General features: G+C 40.3%; 1 protein-coding gene across 2 annotated transcripts in view; it reads right to left on the bottom strand.

The window, feature by feature from the left end:
- Positions 1-10,824, bottom strand: part of LOC107710121 (non-muscle caldesmon-like) — a 74,285-nt gene that overhangs the window by 23,239 nt on the left and 40,222 nt on the right. Inside the window, exon 2 of one of the 2 annotated variants that reach the window (XM_016514844.1) lies at positions 2,628-2,724. In XM_016514844.1, coding sequence (XP_016370330.1) covers positions 2,628-2,701 — 74 coding nt within the window. In that variant the 5' untranslated portion in view covers positions 2,702-2,724. Of the gene's footprint in view, positions 1-1,913; positions 2,011-2,627; positions 2,725-10,824 lie in introns of both variants that reach the window. The other variant, XM_016514845.1, reaches the window with a different exon arrangement.

Below are 10,824 nucleotides of genomic sequence, written 5' to 3'. Positions count from 1 at the left end.
GCAGGTTGAATTTCCTCAGCTGGCGAAGGAAGTACAACATCTGCTGGGCCTTTTTAACAGTGGAGTCAATGTGAGTGTCCCCCTTCAGGTCCTGAAAGATGGTGGTGCCCAGGAATCTGAATGACTCCACTGTTGTTATATTGCTGTCCATGATGGTGAGTTGGGGGAGTGTAGGGTGGTTTCTCCTAATGCCCACAATCATCTCTACTGTTTTGAGCGTGTTCAGCCGCAGGTTGTTATAACTGCACCAGGCAGCCAGCTCTTCAACCTCCTGTCTGTAAGCAGACTCGTCACCGTCCTGTATGAGGCTGATAAGTGTGGTGTCGTCCGCAAACTTCAGGAGCTTGACAGAGGAGTTCTTTGCAGTGCAGTCGTTGGTGTACAGGGAGAAGAGCAGTGGGGAGAGAACATATCCCTGGGGGGCGCCAGTGCTGATGGTGCAGGTGCTGGATGAGAATTTTCCCAGCCTCAATAGCTGCTGCTGCCTGTCTGTCAGGATGCTGGTGATCCACTGACAGATGGAGGAGGGCCCAGAGAGCTGGGTTAATTTGGACTGGAGGAGGATTGGGATGATAGAGTTGAAGGCCGAGCTAAAGGATCATAAAGGGAGGTTGCTGGAGGTGTTAATGGATCCATGGAGAGAAGGTCAGAATGGGTGTGGGGTGGGAGACAGGGTTTTTCAAACCTGCAAGAAAACTCATTAAAATTGTTGGCCAGTTGATGATTCAACACAGTGTACTATATATTACAGTCTCTGGCAGGACATGTAACGTGCTGTCTGAATTTAGGCAGTTCATGGGAGAGATTTGCTTTATTGAAGTCACTGAGAATGATTATAACAGAGTCCGTGTGTTGTTGTTCTGTGTCTGTGATCTGATCAGCCAGCTGTTGTAACGCTGCGTTCACATACGCTTCGGAGGAATGTAGACACTTACGAGAATGAACGAGGAAAACTCCTGCGGCGAGTAGAAAAGAATACGGTTGATGAAAAGTGCTTCTAGATTAGCACATCTTCAACGCTGTTACATCTGTACACTACCTTTCATTGATGTAGAAGCATGTCCCGCCGCCACGTGATTTCCCTGTTTATTCTGTGTCGCGATCCGCTCTAAACAGCTGGAAGCCCGTCAGTTGTAGCACGCTGTCCGGAATGGCTTCATTCAGCCAGGTTTCCTTGAAACACAGAGCAGCAGAGTTTGAAAAGTCCTTATTTATCCGGGAGAGCTGAAGTAGTTCGTCCGTTTTGTTGGGTAGAGAGTGGAGATTCGGCAGACGGATACTTGGCAGCACCGTTCTAAAGCCACGCTGTATGAGCTTGACGAGCATGCTGGCTCGCTTCCCACGTTTGCGTTTCTTAAAGCGCTTGAGCAGCACCACTGTTCCGCCAACTACAATGTCCAGTAAAACATCAGAATAGTCAAAAAACAGTGAAATATTGGGTGGTGTGTACTGCCAAATGTTCAGCAATTCGTCCCTGGTGAAACTGATTGTAGGAATATAACTAAAAACAGGACAAACTAACAAAAAGATTTAAACAACTGTGGTGGCCACCCGTGGTGCCTTCTTGGAGAAATATGGGGAATTTGTCACCATAACAAATTCCTTGTATTTGTAAACATACCTGGCAATAAAGCTCTTTCTGATTCTGATTCTGATGTTCACCAAGTCCAAAAAAAAAAAAAAGTAGAGATGTTGAAAACACATCAACAAGCATTTTTAAATCCTGCACAAAAGACTCATTTGGCCACACAGTAACGGACAATTTGCAAGCTGTCATGTTTTTGCAAGGTGAACGATCTTTACCAGCAGCGGATGTGCAATGGATCTGATGATCTCACCCCATTAACAACCCTCAGTTTACAGAGCAAAACGGCTGAAGAAGAAAGAGTGAGCGTTAATGATGCCCACGTTACCTCTCGGCTTCCAGACGCATCTCCTCCCGCTTCTGTCTCCTGAGTTCCCTGCGCCGCTCAAAATCATCATCCATGCTTCAATCCTGAGAGCGTGACCCTGGAAAACAACAGAACATGTGTGTCCTTTTAGTCTCACGCATGAACCTTACATAAACTCACAGAATCCCCTCTGTTACTGAATATGGTCTGGATTCCACAGCTGCTGTGAGTATTTGGTTAACCTTTACACAAAAATCACGCATTCCCATATGCAAGACATTTACAGTCGATCTTTCTCAGCCCGACATCAAACAGATCACAAGTTTGTTTTCATAATACCACTTTAAATGGAAATTGTGAGGGAGAGAGAGGGAAGAATGAAGAAAAAAAAGAGACAGAGAATGGGTGAGGAAAGGATGTTAGCACAGGATGTCCACTCAGTCAAGCAGAAAGACTCTGACTAAATATACTTCTGATGTTCACCAAGGCCAAAAAAAAAAAAAAAGTAGAGATGTTGAAAACACATCAACAAGCATTTTTAAATCCTGCACAAAAGACTCATTTGGCCACACAGTAACGGACAATTTGCAAGCTGTCATGTTTTTGCAAGGTGAACGATCTTTACCAGCAGCGGATGTGCAATGGATCTGATGATCTCACCCCATTAACAACCCTCAGTTTACAGAGCAAAACGGCTGAAGAAGAAAGAGTGAGCGTTAATGATGCCCACGTTACCTCTCGGCTTCCAGACGCATCTCCTCCCGCTTCTGTCTCCTGAGCTCCCTGCGCCGCTCGAAATCATCGTCCATGCTTCAATCCTGAGAGCGTGACCCTGGAAAACAACAGAACATGTGTGTCCTTTTAGTCTCACGCATGAACCTTACATAAACTCACAGAATCCCCTCTGTTACTGAATATGGTCTGGATTCCACAGCTGCTGTGAGTATTTGGTTAACCTTTACACAAAAATCACGCATTCCCATATGCAAGACATTTACAGTCGATCTTTTCTCAGCCCGACATCAAACATATCACAAGTTTTCATAATACCACTTTAAATGGAAATTGTGAGGGAGAGAGAGGGAAGAATGAAGAAAAAAAAGAGACAGAGAATGGGTGAGGAAAGGATGTTAGCACAGGATGTCCACTCAGTCAAGCAGAAAGACTCTGACTAAATATACTGCGGGGTACATGGCAGAGGAACCGAGCCCACCCAGGAGATACAGAGCTGTTGTCATTAATCTCAACGCTGTGATGCTTCAGACGGGCCGTTTCGAGACCGCCCTACTTTCACTTCAGTGATGATAACCTCTGGAACGTTTTAGCTTTCAAAACATAGCAGAAATTCGCTCTCTCGTCTCGATAATGCTCCAACACAAAGAGTATTTCAGGGTCTTTCTCTTTCTCGCTGCAGCTGGAGCTACCAGAAAGGGCCAAAGCCGTCCTCTTCCTTTCCCATTTTTTCACCCTCCCTACTTTCCTCCGTTTTTCTCCCTCCCATTATGGTGCAAACTCTCAATCATGGCCGACGGGTCTGCCTTCTCCCTCTCTCCCCTTTTCCTTTCTCTCTCTCTCTCTCTCCTGTTCTGACACTGTCCCTCTCTCTATCTTTCCCTTCCCGACTCCCAATTATTGCCCATTCCATTCCTTTCCGTTTTTTTTGCTCGTTCCCTCCCTCTCTTTTGTGATTATGGAGCTGTTGCTGGTTAGTTTGAATTCGCTTGTAGAAAGTGTTTAAAAATGCAAATGTTTGCAGACTTCTTGCTTGATACTTGTTTGAAAGTGTAAGTTTTAAAAAAGTAGTTAGCTACACAACAAGTATCTAACAAAACGTATCTAGCTACATTAAAGCTATTTAAAGGGGCAACATTTTATAAGCATTACAGGAAATAAGTCGAAAATACACTCTTACAAATAAAGGTTCCAAAAAGGGGTTTTCACAGCAATGCCTTAGAAGAACCATTTTTGGTTCCCCAAAGAAACTTTCATTGAAAATTTCTTAAAATAACCCTTTTTTTATTAGTGTGAAGAACATTTGAATAATCTTAAGAACCCTATTTCACTATAAAGAACATTTTGTGCAATGGAAAGTTTATTGATGTTAAAGGTTCTTCATGGAACCATTGATGCCAAAACAGAACCTTCAATTAATTAATTGGGGTTGGGTTTGGACATCCTGGAATTATAAAGACGTACTGAATATCCAAAACACACTAGCAGAACTGACATATTCTTCTATTTACTGTGCAATATGATCTTTTTTATTGCAGTCACGATATAACATAATTAAAGGCTGATGTATGTGAAAAATATAAATCATCAAAGACTTACAATCACTACAACAGAAAATCAACAAGCAAAAGCGAGAGAAAAAAATATATTTTATTTTAATTAAATAAGCTCAAAACAAACAAAAAAATATAAAATATATAAATAATTAGAAAATATATATTTAAACAAAAGATAAAAGATTTTTTATTCTCACCAAGATGCTATAATTCATCTGGCACCAAAATTAAATAAATAAATAAATCAGGAATATTAGGGTGACATTATCAAACTAGAATGGATAAATTTACATTAAATGCAAAAACATTATTACATACACACATATGTATATGTCACTTCATTTACACGAATGAACCAGCAAAAACACTACTTGAACGACACAATGACACAATGTTTGAATTTTTGATCATTGCCTCAGCTCACTTGGTGACAAAACCAACAACTTTGCATTTTTCTTGTGGGAAAAAAGCAGCTTATTGTCGGAAAACCAACACACAGCTTAGCTACTGTCCCGCTACTGAAAAAGTTAGCAACATCACTTTTTCTTGGTTTCCTAACACTGCTTGACACACAAATATACACACACAAAATGTGCAAGAACGGAGAGAGAAAGAGGGTCTCAGACACAAGAGAACAGGAAACACTTCTCCTCCTAAACCCCTCCTCCATATTCACATAACTCTGAGAAGGACGCACAGAGAGAGAGAGAGAGAGAGAGAGAGAGAGAAATGGACAAAACAAAAACAACAGCGGGAGAGGGGAAGCAAGGAATGTGAGCAAGAAACGGCGAGCGAGAGATCGAGCCGATCTTCCTTATCAGGCAGAACCACTACGCCCGCATTCAACAAACCGCAGGAATGTGGTCTATCTTTAGCTGGATCTTCTGTTTGCCGGAGCAAGGCTGCCCTTCATATCTGAGCCCTTGAGCAAACAGCACTGACTCAGCTCAATAAAACTGTCACAACTGTGTACGATCAACTCAAATTGAATCACGCTCTTGCAGCGATGACTACACACGCTGACCACGCTAAATTTATGATTGAAATTCAGGTTGTGTTGAAAAGAGGTAACTGACAATAAGGCTGTGTCTTCAGAGAAAGAATGTAGAAATGGATTTGTCTCTTCCTCTCGTGGACCACCCGTGTGCCTAGATTCATGTCGCTGCACTTTTTCCCTTATTTACATAATATACAATACTAAACTAAAATAAAATAAAATAAAAACTGTAAAAAATGTGAAAGTGTATGAGCTGATCATACCAGATGTTTTACAGAAAGCTATTTTTGTTAAAGCACATAATTTCACTTGACTTCTCATTAAAAATTATATATTTATTATTTATATAAAATAAAATAAAATAAAATAAAAGGGCTTGGTGATGTCACCCCATAACTAAATAAATACATTTTTAAAAGTTTAAAATAATGTGTACTGATGAATCATTGATGTTATAAATATAATTTATATAACATAGAATACTAACAACTACACTAAACTAAACTGAAATAAATGGAATAATGTGTGCTGATGAATCATTAATGTTTCGCGTAATGTAGCCAGGCATTTTCACAGTCTGAAACGTAACCCACCTCTGACCACAGGCAATTCCTCGTACCCGCTTTGCAATAAAAAATAATTACAAGCTCATTAATGGTCTGGCTTCCCCCAGCAAGCAGGGAGACGCCTCCTGTCTAGAGAGCACGCGCTGGAATGGCTGTAATAACACATTTACCTGGTAAATTACTATGTTCCTCATAAGTATGGTGCTTAACCCTTCATCAAAGCTCATCACTGCAATGACCCATGGGAATGCAGTCTTAGAGCCTCCGTCTGTGATGTTCTCTATCGTGAATGTACACACGGATGCCTGTGCCAAACCACGCGAACGATTCAGATTTTGGCTCTCTTTAAACTCTAGAGGGAAAAAGGAGCAGCTGATGAAGAAAACTAAAAATGATGACAGATGGAAAATGTCCTTAGTGTAGTTTACATGGGATTTTGCTCAAATGGCTCTTGAAATTTAAGATGGTAACATGAAACCCATGCATGTAACCCATTTTACTTATTTTTCCTGAATAAAACTGCATATTCAATGAGACGTCAACACACTTAGACTGAACAATCTACCATTAGCGAGATGCTCGTCGTTCGCCGAGATAAATGTTGAGGTAAAGAGCGTTCTTTATAACCAGAGCCAAAGCTGATGTGATCCACAAGCCCGCTGCCAAAAGGATTAAATAACTAAATGTTTGGATCTACCACCCACCGTCTTTTGGACCCCAGCCACTCTGGACAACTTGAGAGAGACTAAATTTACGGCTCAAGAAGAGAGCGGAGCGTTGCCAACATAAACCATCGCCCTTATTTGCATGTCTGTCAATATAGGTCCTTTAACATAGAGTGGCTTCGCTATCAGAGTTTATGCTAACACACTCTCCGCGGCCGCAGCAGGAGTCTGGCGTAGGAGGACGATTCAGAACGTCTTCTCTGGCCAAGATTTTAACAAATGGATGAGCTGCGCAGACATGTTGCATTAAAAAGCGTTTTAAAGTAATGTGGTGTATATTTCACCATGAAACAACGTGATATTAAGTACCACATAAAATGGCCTTTTCCCTACAGGAAGAAGTAAAGTAAATCTATGTGTAACCATCAAAATGTCATGATGTGCACTTATACTGACTGCACTATTAGTTCATAATAGGAAGATGTTTATACAGTGCAGCCAAAGTAAACAAACAAATGGGGCAATTCCAAATAAATTTTCACGTCTACATGGCTTTCACAGCCCATTCTGTAATGTAATGTATTTCCAAGTGAAATGTGTGAGAAAATTAGGTTTTGGATTTTTGGATTCTGATGCAAAGAAAAACGTTTTTTTCTGTGGAATAATGTGCTGTAGCAGGCATTAAGACTCGACATTTGCATTGCATCAACATTTCAAGCAAAATTCAATGTTAAGCCAGAATAAATCGTCATAAATGTTCTCAGGTTTGATCAAATGTGGGAAAAGTTTTTGAGGTTGTGCAACTGCAGCCAGGTGCAGAATGGTATCCCAGAAATCTGCAGCGTCAGCGGCCTATCAGAGCCTCAGACACACACCTCATTAAAGACACTGCAGGTATGCCAGATATGTGCAGTCGGCCTTTCCATCTGGATTCACTGACAGCTGCTCAACAATGTCAATGAAAATCCAAATCTTTAGTTCTATACTACAAAAACGCTACATACTAAAGTGATTTATTGATCTGACTGTGTTTCTAGACATTTTTAGCACATACAGTATATAAGCACATCATTTGAACAGGATTTTAAATTGAACCAACACAGCCTGTTCTTAAATGAACACTGTGGAATACATTAGTCTTAAGTGATGATCATTTGATGTGTATATACCATTTAATGTATCATTAGATCCGTAAAGTCTGGACATGTCAAGATGATCGTGAGAGTCATATTACAGTCAATTTAAGACTTTTGAAAGATCTTTTTAAGGCCAAATAAAGAAAATTTAAGGAATACATCAAAGGGAACACAACATATATGTCAATATGGTCTGTAAATGTAAATGTCTAGAAAGAAGAATGAGTAGCATTAGCAACAGTTCAAAAATACAACTTCCAACAGATTTCCATTACTTTTTAATTCGTGTAACAAAAAAACTGAACTATAATATGGAAATAACTTTAACTGTACCTTCTGATCACACTGCAAAAAAAGGTTGTTTCTTCATCAGTAGTTCTTTAAGACCATTTTAAGGCCTTAATTCATGGAAGGGTGAATTAAGATTTTTTAAGACTCACAGAATCCCTGCTGTCTGTGGTAAATTGAGGGAGTTTAAGTTGAATTTAACCCTCAATATTCCTTAATGCTCTTCAAAATCACACAAATACACATCTTTACAAATTCAAACATCAAAGTCACTGAACGGACAGGAACAAACTAAGAGAGACAAGAGGACAGAGAATCTAATTCCCTTTCTATCCTCCGTGTTCACTCTACAAACCAAGAGAAATAAAGAGATCAAGGAAGGTGAGCTGGGAAAGCAGGTCTCGAACCTGAGCCAGAAGAATGAAATCCACACTGCTGCACAGTCAGCGCACCTCTGTCTGTCTCTCTGCATCCGTGATGACAAACCAACAGACCCACTGCTGAATTATGCGAGCGTGCACTCGGCAAGATGTGCAGGAAATTGAGAGCACCAATAAAAGTGACTGGAGGCCAGCCGGAGTTGTCCCATAAAGCCAGCTGATTGATTGGGCGGCACACGACCACAGATCTCAGGACAGTGTCAGGACAGTAATGGCAGGAGTCCAGCACCAGGTCTGGTTCATGTACAATATAACAACACTATGTGATGGGCGAACAATCCCCATTAACACAGTTGCGTTTATGTGCTGAAGGTCAGACGACATTCTGCGCTTCTAGAGATTTTAGAGGGGGAAAAAATGGTCTTGTGCAGTTTCCAGACTTTCTGTCTTCAAGTCATCAACAGCAAACCAAAAAAGCTTATTTCTGACTATTACATTGGATATCATTTAGCATTTTCTTTAATATTTGACACGTAAGTTTGTTTGCCTTTAAATTTTGACAGTTCATAGAGGAACTTTCTTTGAAATACAGGCCTAAAGGTGAATTTATTTATAAATCAAATCCAGATTAGACGAAGTGTGCAAATTATGGGGGATTTGAGAGGTACGGCCTTCCCTAATTAAAGCTAGACAAAAGAAGTCAAGTTGAGGGGGTCTTTAAAGTACATATAATTTTGATAGATAAATTCAGCAGCATTTTCAAACAACATTTAACCACAAAACTTAGATTACATGTTAGTCAGAATACAAAATGGCCAATAAATATATGCTTACAATCAAATCACAGTCCTTGCTAGTGTTAAGTACACATCATATTTTTGTATTTGCAGATTTTTAGACAATTTGGGTTGAGCAAAACAAACTTCAACATGCTGTAAACTGAAATGACTTAAAAAATGTATTTAAAAACATCAACCCCACTTCAAGTCACTGTATAATTTGCGCACAGATGAAACTGTTCATTCTCGTAAAACTACCTATACGGTGATTTTAAGTATGAAAATTCAACTACAAACATATATTTCTCAAAATCTTTCTGGAACCTAAGACAAACGTACCCTTAATCATAAACAAGGGCTCTAGCCCTAAAATGTCAACAAAACAATACTATATCAATAGTAATCTTAATGGAAAGTGAGCTGTATTAGGCACAAATGCTGTTTTGTTTTCTTTATCGATGTTTGGCTTATTGAAGGCCGGTTCCAAGTAACCAAAGCTTGGTTTGGACTCTCCGATGCATCAGCACATTTATGACTCTAGGACCTTAAAGAAGAAACAGAAGGAATGAGAGAGTAAGTAAGCGAGACAGAAACAGAGAGAGAAAAAGAGCAAGATGTGCCGCTATAAATCCAGTAGAGATTTTGGCAGGAAGAGCAGCAACTGCTTTTCATGGCTGTCACTGGGAAAAGAGGAGAGAGAAGAAAAATTGGTTGGTACACTACCTACCTAACCAAGGCTTGGACACTGAATTCGTTGTTCATGATGAATCTCATGTGAATAGGATATTTCTACACTGGCATCGATAATGCAAAAGCTTTGAACTCAAACATCGGCAATGCCATAGATTCGATTCCCAGGGAATGCATGATAAATGTCAGGATAAATCAGCGAGTCATTATCACAAAATAAACCCTTTCAGGGTGATGATGAACCCGATCACCACATCAGGGATTATTTTGCGATAATGACTCGCTGACTGTACAATATACCTTAGGTTTTTAAAATGGGAAGGAGGGGATCAAAAATTCAAGCATGCATGGGCAAAAATAGGCCTCAGTCATTGAATTTCCACTTGAGGTTGGAAAAGGAGATTCTTGCATTCCCAGACAATGGATTGCATTCCCGACACGTCTGCATGTCCTGTGAATCACTCTCGGTCAGTTGGCCTACAGTTACCTGCTCAAACACCAAATATGTCTTAAACCACTCAATTACCCACATTGCCATGCAATTACAGGCTCTGGGATACAGAGTAAATGTCAATAGCTGGTTTGCCACACTAAAAATCATTCGCCTTAAATGTTCACTTTCTCTTTCTAGCACAAAGAGCTGAACAAGAGAAACACAAGCACATGGGTTCAGGATGTGGGAAAAATGTTTTTGTTTCCGTTTTTGAATGGGCAATTTTCATAGGTATTAACTCATGAAACCCAGGGCCATTTATTTCTGCACAACAGCAGCTGCGCTTCTGGAAATGCATTTCAGGTGCAGAGACGCTTTCATGCTATGCATTTTAAAATGCTGATTTTAAATGGTCCTCTCATGCAGGTCCAAAGATCGCACCACTATCAGCCAGTGTCGGCATGAAGAAAAAAAAAAAAAAGAGCAAGAGGGAAAAGGCCGAATTGAGATGCTTGTACGGCATCAAATGTCTGCTATTGGCTTGGCTCCACATGACCAAATATGGTAGGAAAAAAGCTCTCTTTCCCGTAAGCAACACGCACAAAAAAAGAAAAACCAAAGGGTTTCACATGCTGTGTAGACAGATAGAGCCTCATGCTCAAACTCGCTGACCACAGAGAGAGAGTGAAGGGACTTCTATCTGCACTCCG

The sequence above is a fragment of the Sinocyclocheilus rhinocerous genome, unplaced genomic scaffold (assembly GCF_001515625.1).
Source record: "Sinocyclocheilus rhinocerous isolate Xijiao unplaced genomic scaffold, SAMN03320098_v1.1 scaffold1708, whole genome shotgun sequence".
Lineage (NCBI taxonomy): Eukaryota > Metazoa > Chordata > Actinopteri > Cypriniformes > Cyprinidae > Sinocyclocheilus > Sinocyclocheilus rhinocerous.
The sequence above is the reverse complement of the archived record's forward strand: the minus strand, read 5'-3'. Positions and strand labels throughout refer to the sequence as shown.